This window comes from Xiphias gladius, chromosome 23 (assembly GCF_016859285.1).
Source record: "Xiphias gladius isolate SHS-SW01 ecotype Sanya breed wild chromosome 23, ASM1685928v1, whole genome shotgun sequence".
NCBI classification, from domain to species: domain Eukaryota; kingdom Metazoa; phylum Chordata; class Actinopteri; order Istiophoriformes; family Xiphiidae; genus Xiphias; species Xiphias gladius.
The window spans coordinates 14,645,487-14,660,150 of record NC_053422.1 but is presented as its reverse complement, the minus strand read 5'-3'; the positions used below and the strand labels follow the sequence as shown (position 1 = coordinate 14,660,150).

The following is a 14,664-nucleotide window of genomic DNA, read 5'->3' as shown; positions in this document are numbered from 1 at the left end:
TTATCGTGAGACGTTTTGCTACGTGAAAACGCTCGAGATTAGGGGGTTTGGGTTCATGTTGAACATCGGAGAATGCTTCAAACCTGTATGTAAGAAGTCAGTGTTTTTCAAAGCGCTGTCGTGTAGTATCTCTGGCTATGAAGCTGCTGAATTATTAATGAGCTGAGCAGCTGCCCAGGGTTTGCCAGACCGAAGCAGTCAACTCTGATAACAAGCTTGCTAAGTAAAATCGACCCTGACCGCTACTAATGAAAAAAATGTCGCTTTGGTGGGAGTTGTACGACCTTTAACGTTGTCTTCGCTTTAGAGTTCGTGTGATTGACGTAAAAGCACGACGCGAGTTTGCCTACGGTCGAGCGACATGTTTCTCTGTGATCGATTGGGGGAGACTCGGCAGAGATGTGAAACTCCCATTGATTGATCTCCACTACACTCCCCGCTGACCAGAGAAAACAGCGAATGCGAGAGGGGATTTAAATTGGACAAATATTGTCCACCTTGCTTGACGGACAAGGTAGCGATCTGTTTTCTCATGCAGTGTGAGGTAATCCGCTATTAGCACTGTTTAACAACTAGCTTAACATCGATACAGTGCGCTGTTAGCTAGCTTGTAATGTCGGCACTGTTGGACTTGTTTTCCCCTCTAGACCCCGCTTCCTTCTAGCCTCGGGCTAGCTGGAAAATCGAAATTATGCAAATTAACGAGCAGGTATAGTTTGCCAACGCAAATGGGTGCAACTTCACTACTTACAGTGGGCTAACCGTTGCAGTTTAGTCGTAATTTATTCACCAACCTATGCTAATAACTTTGTTTCCCAGCCAGCTATGAGGGCGGCTGGTTTCCTTTAGTTTGCTAACGCTCGACAGCTAGCCATCTTGCTTGTGTTGAGGGACTTAAGTATTAAACTTGGCTAGCTTTTGGTGGCAGAGATACTAACTTCGGTCGCAGTTGCTTGTTAATGTGTGCGTCGACAATGGGCCCAACTGCTTGCGTCAAATATCTATAAAAAATACTTTACTTTACTGTGGGAAAGCCTGACAGTGGTCCTCTGTGAAAAGACAATAGAGAACCTGGGACTTGCTCGGCTGTTGTTCTGCTAACGACGAAAACCACAGATAACTGTATTTTGTTGTATCATTGTTTTCTTCTACCGCATGTTGATTTAACAATATTTTTCAATACTTATGCACGTTCATAAGTGGTAAAATAAAAAAGCGGTTTTCCGTTAAGTTGACCCGCACGGATAGCAGGGGGAGAGTGGATGGAGTCGATGCAGATGTTGCTTGTGCGACATATAAGGGCTGTGCTTCCCTGAACTCGCTGCTTCCAGGTATCTCACCTCCTTATATTGAGACATCCGCTTTAAAAGTCTCAGAAAACACTCGCAGTAACCGGTCGTCATCAGAGGTAACTAGGTGGATAGAAAGACGCCGAGAAGCGGTCTGAAGAGGGAGGCTCCTGATCGTTTCTGGACGTCCATCTCTCCAGCCTACCTTCATCACGTCCATCCACCACCGCCCTCCTCCTCATCTTCCTCCTCCTCCCCAGCCATGGACCCCCCGAGGACTCGGTCGCGGTCTCGGTCTGGCTTCTATCATTTTGGCATGAATGGCAGCGTTGGAAGCAATGGCAGTGGTAACGCGGTCGGTAACGGGAGCTTGATGAACGCCAGCGGAGGAGGGGTGAGCTACCCGCAACAGAGCAACCCCGGCTGGGTACCGCACCACGGTGGTCGCAGCTACCCGGAGAGCCAGCAGCAGCAGCACACCCAGGGGAGCTACCTGTCCGCAGGGGCGCAGCGCCACTCTTCGCTCGGAGCTCACAGACATCCCGGGGCCGGTAAGCAGGCTTGAGTAAACAGGGCCTGCAGCCCAGCTAGGTGCATCATTACACACACACACACACACACACACACACACACACTCACACAGGATATACCCCCTGAGGGATGCAGGTAGAACCCTAGCAGCTTAACAGGCTTTGAGACATTTAACTAAAAGGGTTGGTGCTTTCACTGCCAGCTGTTGCTTGAAAGGCCAGTTATATCATATCATATGTCATGTGATCTAGTAGAGGCTCTGCTTTAGAGGTTTGAGTAGCATTTACTTAGGTAAATAGGGCACATCAGGTTCCTGAACTTCCTGTCTTGTATGTCACTGCTGGGCTTTATACTTGCAGTGCAAATGATCCTGGCCCTCAGTAGGAATTTAGCACTGCAGAATTTTCCTTTGGATAGTCCAGGGATGGTGGTGCTGAAGGCCTGCAGGTCATATTATGTTTCTCCTGTGGAGATCAGAGACAGATGTATTTGCCCAGCGGTTTAGACATGCCACATACTCTGTTTCAGTCTTTAAAAAATCTGTGTATGAGAGGAGTCTGATTAAAAGAGCAGTTTGGAGCCTTGACACAAGCCTTGAAATTGTTTGAATTGAAAGATCTTTCTAGACAGCGTTTTTATCTTTTTGTCTCAGATTGCTCACTGTTATGATACAGGCTGGTATAGCACGGACTTCCTAGTAGTTCCACATAAGCCTTAATGCCATTCAGCTTACATTTTATCATATGCAACGCTTTATATTGTCCCAAACTAGCCAAACAGGCTTCTCATCAGTGGTTCAGGACAGAGTAAAGATTGATGATGTACCTTTTTTTTAAAGCACTATCCAACCACAAAGAAACATAGGAATGAACAGTAGAGCTGATGGTTTCTTCACTTTGTCAAGTCAGATTTATTTGCATTGCCCAGTATCAGTCAAACAGTGATTCATTTGGCTTTTCATGCCAGCAACATCAGCATTTCCTTACTCAACCCAAACTTACTAAGAAGACTATGAAAAACTCCCCCCAAACCTCAAGCGGAATAAGAGAAAGAAACAAATGAAACTGCCATAGCAGAAAATTCAAAGTGAGGCTGGATCCCAAACTGTTTTCATTGTTTTCAACATTGACACCTCTCTGGTTAGTCTTCAGCAGGTTTACATTACTGACTGTTGGAATGTGACAAGAGAAACCTTCTGTAATACCAGATTTGATTCCCTCAAAGGCAGAAAAGTGCAGTGAATGAATGAAAGCAGGCTTTTAATGGGCCTCTGTCGTAATAGCAGCACTGTTGCCAAACACCCAAAATAACTCACACAGAAGGGACACACACAGAAACACATGCTTCCTAAATTGAAAGACTACAGAGCGGTTTGTGTGAATGACTTAAACAGTGAGTCTCCCAGCTCCGTGAGTTGCCTTCTTACTCTTCGCAGCTGCACATGCCTCTACGTCGACGGCTGGGGTCTCTCTCTCTCTCTCTCTCTGTGTGTGTGTGTGTGTGTGTGTGTGTGTGTGTGTGTGTGTGTGTGTGTGTGTGTGTGTGTGTGTGTGTGTGTGTGTAAAACGTGTTCTGCTTATATGATATGCATTACGGATTTCCTGTTCATCTGGGCTTGTTGATTTTAGTACATGGCACAGTATTATACCCCTTGGTATCACTTTATGCAGAAAGTGTCAGTGTTGGAATTGTGGGTGTTAAGATGTGTGTCCCTGTCTTACCTCTGTTTTTATCTCCTCCTCTTTCACTCCCCCAGTTTCAAGCAGGGAATGTTGCATCCCACAACCTGCCAGCATTGCAAATTAAAAGCAACCAATTTTTCCAGATCTTCATTTATACTGTCATGAAATCTCTACAGATTATGTGGTTAGAATAGGTTGTTTCTTTACTTTTGGCTTGTCTATTCTAAATAATGGTTAAAGTCTCTGTATCTCAGTTAAAGAACAGGGGAAAATTGCTACTTCGTTCTACCCTGCCTGACTGGATTGTTAGTCCTGAAAGAAATGGTGTCAGTCTTCCCCAACAGCCATGCTCGGGGGAAACAGGGTTGTGTGTGCTCGCCAGCAGAACCCGTCCAGTCTGGCTCACCATCCCCTCTCCTATGGCCCCCGGGTTGAATCGGCATTAACAGACCTAGTTCTGCACAAAACACATGGGTGGCTGAGTCCCAGGACCCTATGAGGTCTAAAGAAAAAGGGATGATAGATGAATAAAGATGTAAGCCAGTGTGTTGGCCCTCCTGTCGGTTAGTCAGTCAACCGACTGTCCCTCTGTTCTCTGCAGCCACTAGCAGGGCGTCTTTGAGCTGTCACTATCGGCAGACTTCACATGGCTCTGGAGTGGTGTCGCAAAGACAAGAAAGGGGTGGGGGTTGCTTTCAGATCTGTGTTTTTTTTCTGAGGAGGCTGAAGGGGTTGTTTGGATGAGGGAGGCATGGAGGGAGAAACAAAAAGAGATGAGGGGAGGAGCGTTTTTTTTTCCCCCTCTTTTTGGTGATTAAAGGTTTTTGGGGGAGTGCTTAGAGGAAACTCTTGTCAGCTGAGTTCAAGGACATCCTTCTTAAGCTGCTGAAATGTCTGTGTTTGCATGCTACATCCAGATTGCACATGTGGACTGTCAGATAAACAGCTGGGAGAGCATTGTGTTTTTCTGAGATTGTGTTTATGGCATTAGCACTTTATTCAGTGATGTGATTTTTCTATTCTTTAGCTTTTATTTTTTTGGACATACTAATCTCATTCATATCAATAAGGAGTCTTGCTTTTTGTGATGGTCTGTTGGTCTTTGGACAGAGATTTTTATCGCTTATTCCCCCGCCACAAAGAAATAAAAATGGGCAAGAAACATGGCACTGAGCAGTTGTTGCTGAGCTAATAATGGTTCACTGTCTTGTTCAGGGACACGTAAGCAAAGCAGATTCATGCCAACAAACAGACTTGAACCCAGGTTTCTTGGTAATGGTTAGTTTCCATAGGGAGTACTCTAGAGTGTCTCTTCAGTGTATGGGATACTACTAGGGCTGCAAATAACAATTATTTTCCTTGTTGATTAGTCTGTAACATGTGCTTTAGCTTGAAAAACCAACAAGATGCTCCAAAGTATTGTACATGTTTGATTGTGGATGTCTTTGTCTGTTTCTGTGAGTCAGCAAGGCAGGCTTTTCATGGTAGATCAGAGGGAATGATTTGTCTATGAGAGCCAGAGAGGATAAGTCCAGTGTGACATCTTCCAGAAATGGCTTTCTCTCTTGTCTGCCTGTTTAAACCAGAAAATTTAAAAGCCTGTTTGGAAGACAGAACCTCAGTGACAACAGGGGACTTTAACTCTGTTTGTGTACCAAGACATCAGATGCACATTTTTGTGTTCACTGTTGGATATTGTGGTTTTAAGTCTGTCTAACTGTTCAAGCAAATCAGCCAGGCTGCATCAAGATAATGACTTTTTGGCATCCAGTCTGGTCTTAGAATGGGGGAAGAGGAAAAAAAAGAAAAAAAATCAGAGGCAACCAACTGCTTGTTTGTTGTTGGCGTTGTTGTATTTCTGTTGGTTCAGCAAGCGAATGTCCATGTGTCTTGTGATGTTGATGTTTTTCTCAGCCCTCTTATCTGATTGTGTTTTTATTTCCTCTGTGGCCTGCAGGAGCAGTGTTACATTTTCATCCAGATAATGTGTGCAGTGAGGATCGGGACAAAGTAAGTATGAAACATGACCACTGCCTGTTGCCTCTGCATTGCTCCTGGTTTGAATAGGATTTGTTTGTCATTGTTTTCTCTTTCTTATTCATTCTCCCCTTTCGTCTATCCTCTTTTTCTTTTTTCCTGACCAACCATTCCACTGGTTCCCCCTCCTCCTTCACATCTGTGTGAAGATTGAAGACAGCCCAAGCCCCAAAAGGCAGCGTCTTTCCCAGCAGTCCATGTTGGATCTCAGCTCCGCCCCTCCCTCCACTCCTTCCTCTCCCATTCGCCCCTGGGAGCTGCCTCCCAGTCGCAGACCACACCCTCACTACATGCCAGAGAGATGCCACACACCTGTTCGCAACCGTCGCAGGTAAGTGTGTGTACGTGTGTGAGAAAGATACACATAACCATTATCTTCATTATTAATCTGGTAACCGTTCAGCCTATAAAATGTCAAAAATAATGAGAATTTCTCCTAAGAAATGACAAGATCCTAGATTTATATTTTGAAAGTGCTTCTTCTGTCTGACCAACAGTCTAAAAACCTAAAGGTGTTCAAATAAAAATTATATGAAACAAACCAAAACAAGGATTTGTGAAACTGTAACCAAAAAATGATTAGTCTATTTATGTGATAGACTGATTAATTCTTAATCTATCAGTTTTTATTATGATTTTTGTCAACTGATACTGCCAATTACACTTGTGCACTTGTGAAAACGCTAAAATAGAGCTGAACTGATTAGTCATGGAATAGTTGGCGTTTACAAAATTATTCTGCAGCTGTTTTGATAATCGCTTTATTGTTTTATTAATTTTTCATGTAAGAATGCCAAACACTCTCTGGTCCCCGACTCTCAAATGTGAGGATTTGCTGCTAGGTAGGTCGGATAAAATAAGACATTTGAAGACGTGACCTCGGACTTTAGAAAATTGCGACAGGCATCTTTTTCGCTATTTTCTGCCATTTTATAGTATAAATGATTAATCGATTTATTGAGAAAATAACTCAGATTAATTGATAATGAAAATAATCATTATGCGCAGCCGTACATTGAATACATTTCAATTTATTGTCTTAAACCGGGTGAGCCGGGTGAGCTTACATGAAACGAAATACCTGAGTATATGGAAATATAAATGAAAGTACAGTAGTGAAATGGTCGCATTCAGGCTGTAATGATGTTTAAGTCAGTCTGCAAAGATTTGTGAATTTCCACTGGTTAAATGTGTATGTTTAGTTTTCTTTATTAGGGCTGTTGATGAATTTCAATAATTGAATTTAAGTTAAATGTCAAAAATCTAAATGACTTCAGTCCTAAACTGTTTGTCAAGTGCTTTTAAACACGTGTTTACAGTGAAAGCATCCATGTCTTCACATGCTTTGACATGACACAATCTTCTTTTTCTGGAGAACACCTGTAGTACACTGAAGGCAGAAAATGTGTCGATAAAATGCACTGACTTCTTCTTCTGTCCTGCTTTTTTCAGTATTAGCTTAGTCAGGAATTTGTATTCAAACTTAACATTTTGCAGTAGGTGGCAGCTCCAGTATGTATGGTGATGCAAATGACAACATAACTTCTTCTAGCTCTTCTTTAGTTTTCCCCTCCTTCTTCCACCTCAGCCCTCCAATGAGACGCCAGCGTGGCCGGAGAGACCGTCTGACCCGCCACCACCATCACGCCCACAACAACCATCACCACTACAACAGCAACAACAACAACCACCACCACCATCACCACCCCAGCGCCCACCATCATCACCACCACCACCTGCACTCCCACCATGGCCCGTCGTCAGGCCACCAGGATGAAAATTACCGTCACCCGGCTCCCCCTCAGGGCTACCCACCCTACAGCCAGCAACCGCCCCGAGGGCCTGGGCCTGGGCCTGGGCCAGGGCCTGAAGAGCGCCCGGGTTACCACCCCGCAAATCCCTCCCCGAGGCCACTCCACCAGTCACCGAACCTGTCTCCCAGGCTGCTCCACCCTGCTGCCCACCCACAGCACCCACACCCTCACCCATCCCAGCAACAGAGCAGTGTGGTGCTTGACCTCCATGAGCAGGTGAGTTCCTTGTTTGTAGGTTGTATTGGGGTTTAAAAAAATAAATAAATAAATAAAAGCAAATAGCAAATTCATCATCACCATGTAGGTGAAAGATTCAGTTGGTTAATGTTGGTCTGTCTACTAACGTGTCCGGCTTGTGTGCTTGTTTTTTTCCAGTGGGGGATAATTCAATGAAATATGGTTTCAAATTGGCTTGAGTAGATGAAAGTTTATTGGTAAAATGGAAACTTTACCCTGGTGTGTATCATTTATCTTTTCAGAGATCCAAATATAACCAGGGATTATTTTTTAGTTTAAAGCATCATATTCAGAACCTAACAATTAATTTTTTTTGTTGTATATTATAGGATGTGCTTTCGTTTAACTCGTTTCTAGAAATAGAGTGAAACACATTACCGAGTTTTGTATTAGAATTCACACACAGAATTCCACACACTAAAGCCAGTTACAGCGTGGAAAGGCATTGCACTTTTATGCAAAATTCTACTGTAACTTCAAGACCTGTTCCACATTATTGAGCTTTATAATCAAACTGAATTTGCCATTTCATTTTATTATTTGAATCACTCAAAAAAAAAAAAAAAAAGGAAGATGTGGGCAGACATCTGGAGCCAGGCTAAATCCTTTTTATGAGCATCATTAAATCACAAATCCAAAGTGATATGTTTGTTATCATGAAAGTTTGAATTTGATCATTTCAAATAGTGCCTGTATTTTTGGGAAACCTCACATGAATGGTGCTTAACACAAAGACATGTCTGTGGTCGACGCATGAAGTATTGATATGCTTTATTTGATGCATAAAAGCTGTGTTCTAAGTCTCCTGATTACAGCTGCTCAGCTTTAAGTCGTAGTCTGCACGGTTAAGCTCAGGACCTTGCCTCTCTTGTCTCCATGTTTAGGGTTCAGCTCCAGTATCGTATCCTGTGTCTCCTCCGGGCGCGCCGCCTGGCCTGCCGCCTCGCTCTGCCCCTCAGCAGATCCCAGCATGCTCGGTGGTTTTCAGTGGACAGCATTATCCTGTCTGCAGCGTCCCTCCTCCTGTGAGTGTGTTTGTGTTTTCTGTAAGAAATTCATTCCAGCTGTTTCCACATGGTGTAGGTGCACATTTTCTGCTACTGACGATATTTCTTCAAATATCGAAGTCTTCAAAATACTGTTTGCAATATGCCTTACTTCCTAAATTAAATTTTGCTTTTTCTTTTTTTCCCTTTCTGTCAGGTCCTTCAGACCTGTTCTGTGCAGCACTTACCGATGCCCTATCCCTTCCCATCACTGCTGTCCAGTGACCCGGCCTTCCTGCTTCCCCCTCCTCACCTCCCCCATCCCCCAACACACCTTTCCCACCACCCACCTCACCTGCCCCAGCCTGGACAGTTTGGACCCTATCCGACACAGCAGGCACGATCAGTGAGTAGGAATGCATAGATTGTGTTGTGGTGACTTTGTTTCAAACATGGCAAATTTGGTATCAGATGCAGCCTTTGCAGATATTGCAAAGAATGACGTTTATTTTTAAAGTCTGAATTCACAACATTATGATATCTATCTTTCTATGCATGTCTTCAAAACTTTTCCTTCCCTTTTTGGATATTAAAAAAAAGTCTTGTTTTAACTTGAGGATCCAATTTGGCAGTCAGCATCTTTCAGGAGAAAACTTTAAATGTTCCCCCTGCTGTATAAAAATGAAGCAGCAAAGGTGTTTTACTATGTTAAAGTGAAATAGCTGATGCATATTTCATACATTTAAGTTGAAGCAATTTTTTCATCTCCCTCAGTGGTTACAGACACTTGAGAATAATGTAATGCTTTGTAATATATGAAGGCTTGTAGTAAAATAGGCCATATACCTGTGCATGGGGCATCATTTACAATAAAGTCTGTAAACTCCAAAAAAATTCCAAAAAAGATCCTGATTAAATATCTGTATGCTCTCTGAAGGCCAGGGCTACTTTTGTTGAACTGTGGCATGACAGCTCTTTGCCAAAGGCCTCAAGCTGAAGCATGTTGTAGTTTTTAGAAATGTTGTCCACATTTGCTTTTTCTGGCAAATGTGGACAATGACTGTTAAATATAAAGAGTGTTGTAATTTATGATTTATGTTCCGTCCTTGTTTACAGGATTTAAAGGGCTGAATTAATGTAATCTGCACTTAAATCGATGTTATCTTGGGGTTGAACTGCTTCTGTTGCTGTGATTACATGAAACAACCTCAGCATATATCTCCTTTTGCTTTCCCAGCCATTACAGAGGATAGAGAATGACGTGGAGCTGCTTGGAGAGCACCTGTCTTTGGGTGCTGGGCTCCACTATCCCCCCACCACCCACCCAGCCCTCACCCCACACTCCACACAGCTTCACTTCCTTTCCCATGACCCCCTGCCACAGGAGTTCTTTGGAGTGGTGAGGAATAAGTTGATTAAAATGTGTACATAAATTGTGTGTGTGTGTAATTGATCTGAAATGTATGACTTGTCGATTGCCTCCTAGTCCTATCCAAACTTCATACCTCGGCGTCTCCCAGGGCGACGGTACCGCTCGCAACAGCCACTGCCACCTTCGCCTTACCACCCCAGCCTCCTGCCTTACTTCCTGTAAGTAGAACAATACATTAAGTTACTTACTAAGATGTGGCCGATAAGAAGAAAAGGCTTAGTTTTTATCAGCCAAATATACAGTAGATGACCTGAGTCAGTTGACATGGAACAGAAAAGGAAAGTCCTTATGAAAATTTATAATCTTCAGGATATTTTTGACCAAGGTTGGTGTCAGGCATTTTCAGATAGAAATATGGTAAACAAATGTGTTAGAGTATGGTCAGATCATTTTATTTTGTTGGATATGGATATAAAGACTTCTATAAAGATTTCTGAGATTTCTTAAGACTTTAGTTGAATCCTGAAAACTAAGATAATTGAATGATTTTAACAAAGGATTTGTTGCATAGAAAGGGAAAAGGTCCTGAGCCTCCAACATAGAAAACATTAAAAAAATAAAAAATTCTCAGACAGTCGGAACATGGTGAAATACTGAATACACAGACAAAAATAAGGCAAGATTAAATATTTTAAATAAAATGGACAAATATAAAAATTTTCGTGGCCATTAACTATTCAACTTCGCTACAAATGCTATCAGCTTCTTTCTGTGAAGTTTTGAAAGACGGTTAGTTAGTTTAGGTACTCGGCTGCATAATCTGCTTCTTTGATCAATTTAACTTAAAAAGTTCTCTGTTAAATCTCCCCTGTAGTTCAATGCTGCCAGTCCAGCCCACAGGCCCTGCGATCAGCCTAGAGCTGGATGTAGACGATGGAGAGGTGGAAAATTATGAGGTTTGTCCTGTATGTTTTATCCTTTATTTCTGCCGGAAGCCGACTCTGATTCTTCTGTTGTTGCTGATGTTTCCTCCTACAGGCCCTCCTGAACCTCGCTGAGCGTCTGGGAGAGGCCAAACTCCGCGGACTGACCAAGGGAGACATTGAACAGCTTCCCTCCTATCGGTTCAATCCAAATAACCATCAGTCTGAGCAAACACTGTGAGTGCCTTTTACAACCACCAGGTCATCGCTTGCTGAGAGGGTGAATTATCGTTAATGAGGCTGTCTGTTAGCTCCTCAGATCACACTTAAAGGATTTAGGTGAATTTCCTGATCTATTGACAGAAGCTCATGTGTATCAAGTACAGAATTTGTGCATTTAAATGACAGAGGTGGACATAATGAGCAAAATCTCCTAATTCTTGGTACACATAATTCTCAAAGTATACATCAAAAGAAACCACACCAGGTAGTCCCACAGATGGTGCATGAATACTAGCAAGAAGAGACAGTTTTGGTACTCCCACAATTGAACATCAAATTTTTAAAATCATAAATACCTCTCAGTGAACAAGACATGGTCTCTTCAAAATAATTTTTCACCATATGCTGTAGTCTAGTAATAGGCCAGGCTAAATCTGCCCTGATGCCCTGTGTGTTGTGTAAAATGTGATAAACAACAGATTTGTTATGTTGCTGTATATGCAGGTGTGTGGTGTGTATGAGTGATTTTGAGTCCCGCCAACTGCTGCGAGTCCTGCCCTGCAGCCACGAGTTCCACGGGAAGTGTGTTGACAAGTGGCTAAGGGTAAGTCATCCCCCCTATGGATCCAGCTGACTCGCACTGTATCCATGTAATACACATAAACAACCTCTGAGTTCATCCGAGGCTGATCACACATTGTGTGGCAGGGGGTTCATGTCAATGTGTAAGTCTGGTTTTCGGTAAGTGACCAGGCAGTGCTGTATATAGTCTTGATCAATTACTTAACTAGAGAAATATCTTGCTCAAAATATCTTATTTTTGCTTGGAGACACAAATACAAATGAAGTGACACAGGCACCTCTTTATCATAGAAGTGCAGTGAGGATCTCACTTTTCAAGAGATCTGTTATCTAACAGAAAGTAAGACATCAGGCTTGTGTCTAAATGTTTCTAAATTCAGCTCAGAAGAATCAGTGAAATCTGAAAACCACACCAAACCCTGGGACGGGAACATCAGAAGGAGCTGTGTGCATACCTCGACACGTGATTTCCCACTGAAAATGAAAAAAGAGGCACTTGATCTCCAAGTTCTTGTGTTAATCAGAACATAGTCTTATGATTTTAGAGGGATGAGGCATTGCCCCAAGCCTCTGCGTGAATTTGGGTTATGAGGATTACAATTTAATACAAAAAAAAAACTAGAAGTGCTCTCAGAGAGTGCAGATCTCCGCCAAGGCCAGTGTCAAACAATATATATACCAGGTTTCAGAGAAAAAGATTCAAATTCACAGTAAAAGATCTCGATCTGCCCCAAAATTTACTGGGTTCTTCCCTGGCCCATGCCCCATCCCTCCACCAGGTTCGGTGCAAATCGGTTCAGTGGTTTTTGCATAATCCTGCTGACAAATAAACCATTAAAAAGACATGAGTGAAAACTTAACCACCTTGGTGGAGGCAATAAAAAAATGTAATAATCTGAAATCCAGTCTCTTTTATGGGGAAGTGCAGTGGTGAGTTTAGTCACTACTCAGACCTACAGTTTTATGACTGAGCGTTTTGTGTGATTTATTTGATGTCTTAAAATATGACCTGCCTCTAAAACTAACTTGTTTTCTCTCTCTGTCTTCAGGCCAACAGGACTTGTCCCATTTGTCGGGCCGACGCTTCAGAGGTCCAAAGAGACTCAGAGTGACCACACGAGGGAGCCAGACACTCCTCACTGTCTGTTCGACACATTCAGTACTGCCTGCTCCTAATGTAGTGATAAACGTTCGTGCTTGTACACATACACACATACACCATTTCCTGGCTTTTTTTTGCAGCACCCTCTCCTTCTATTTTGTTCTGTCATTTTTTCTGTTTAACTTATGTGCATCACCCTCCCCGACATTTTCCCTCTCGCCAATTTCTGTCATTTTTCCTCCCATTAGTCTTTCCTGTACACGTACTTGCACGTGGTGCATGTATCCCGCATCACCATCCTGCAGTGGTGGGTGTGTGTGTGTGTGTGTGTGTGTGTGTGTGTGTGTGTGTGTGTGTGCAAGCTGTGGTACATGACTGTGCGCTTTCGGTATGTGTGTGTGTGTGTGTGTGTGTGTGTGTGTGTGTGTGTGTGTGTGAGGGAGACTTTTAGGTGTCTTGGAGCATGCCTGAGTTTCTGTTGTGTATCAGACAAGAGTAACGACATCTGAGAGGTTTTTTTGCTCTCATGAGTGACTGACTTTACTTCCTGTTTGTACGTTTATGCACTGTCTGTCTGTATGCATACTCTGTGTGAATGTATGTTATAGACATTAATCCTTTTCTCTAGTTTGACACTAAGGGTCCATGCTGCCACTATACTTCTCAGTTTCCTCTTTGATCCGTTTGTTTCAGTAGAATTATTATTATTATTATTATTATTATTATTATTATTATTATTATTATTATTATTATTATTATTATCGTTATTATTAGTATTATTATTCGACCATTATAGGTGATTGTTTTCCTGCCTGGCAGTTACGTCATCATTCCGGTTTGGTCATCTTTCATTACAAGCGCTTCATGGCACGACTTTGAAATTAAGCACATTATATATTTTTCTTTTCCTTTTTTCCTTAGAAAAAATAATTTTGTCTGTGACTTTGCAGTGGCACATGTGTTACATATATACATATATCTATATATACTGTATAAATCTATGAATATCTGTATACCAAATAAAAGGCTTGATATGAACTTTTTAAACTTAGCATTTTGTAATTATTTTTTTTCTCTTCTTTTTTAACAGAGAATTAAGAACTGGTGAAATAATTCAGGTCTGGTTGTGCTTGATTTCTCTGTGTGAGATGAAGTGGTGGTGTTATTAAAGCTGACACTGACTGCTGCTTCGGGTGGCTCAATCTTCTCAGATTTTTGCCCAGGAGGTGTAACAGCTTCAAGCTGCCACTAGGTGGTGTCACTGCTCTTTTATACTATCGTCACTCCACACCTGCCGAAGTTTTGGACCTTCAGTTATGTTTTGCTTTCCCTAATACATACACTGGTGTACAGGTAGACTTTAAGTAAATAACTATATTTCACTGTAGATTATCATGTTTGTTAAACATAACAAAGTGTAGTAGCACGTAAGAGACTTGTCAGGCAGTAATACAGGTTGTGTGCTGATTTGTAGACTCTTGATGGAGTGACACAGTTGTTAAATGGCAACCTTGTGTTGTGTAGCCCTACATTTATCATGTGTAGCATTTTTCAGTCACTCTGGGCTGTGGGCTACTTTTTTTTTTTTTTTTTTTCTTCTTCTTTCAATCAATGCCAGCAGGGCAAGACGATAAACACACCCAACATCTCTTGGGGTTCCCAGCAAACTCCCGACGCTGCTGTTACACCTGTTATTAGGAGCTAAAATTACTCTGAACCAATGGGGCGAGTTAAATTTTACCCACACGGAAATAACACTTGCAAATAATAATTAATGCAGTCATAATAATAAGCTTTAATTCTGCAGCAGCAGTCCCAAACAATAAAGTGGAATTATTCCAACTAAAAATAAGACATAAATGAGCAGGTAAATTTACATAAACCAAG

General features: G+C 42.2%; 1 protein-coding gene across 5 annotated transcripts; it reads left to right on the top strand.

Moving 5' to 3' along the window:
• Window positions 1-348: 348 nt before the first annotated feature.
• On the top strand, window positions 349-13,134 carry LOC120785476 (E3 ubiquitin-protein ligase RNF38-like). 5 transcript variants are annotated; one of them, XM_040120228.1, is made up of 13 exons: window positions 349-514; window positions 1,550-1,840; window positions 5,460-5,512; window positions 5,689-5,870; window positions 7,128-7,569; window positions 8,475-8,615; window positions 8,794-8,982; window positions 9,814-9,975; window positions 10,063-10,166; window positions 10,823-10,904; window positions 10,987-11,108; window positions 11,598-11,697; window positions 12,725-13,134. In XM_040120228.1, exons 2-13 carry the CDS (start codon window positions 1,552-1,554, stop codon window positions 12,785-12,787), a joined length of 1,929 nt encoding a protein of 642 aa, XP_039976162.1. In that variant the 5' UTR covers window positions 349-514; window positions 1,550-1,551; the 3' UTR covers window positions 12,788-13,134. The 5 variants fall into 5 exon arrangements, with proteins under 5 accessions (XP_039976162.1, XP_039976161.1, XP_039976159.1 ...); XM_040120227.1 differs by having other exon boundaries at window positions 1,490-1,840; XM_040120225.1 differs by having other exon boundaries at window positions 349-544.
• The last annotated feature ends 1,530 nt before the right edge of the window (window positions 13,135-14,664 follow it).

Excerpts from the sequence above, each read along its gene's own strand:
- LOC120785476 (XM_040120228.1), top strand. The coding sequence starts at position 1,552 with ATGGACCCCCCGAGGACTCGGTCGCGGTCTCGGTCTGGCTTCTATCAT. Across the intron at positions 5,513-5,688 it reads GCAGTGAGGATCGGGACAAA|ATTGAAGACAGCCCAAGCCC; the intron begins GTAAGTATGAAA and ends ATCTGTGTGAAG. Across the intron at positions 5,871-7,127 it reads CCTGTTCGCAACCGTCGCAG|CCCTCCAATGAGACGCCAGC; the intron begins GTAAGTGTGTGT and ends CTTCCACCTCAG.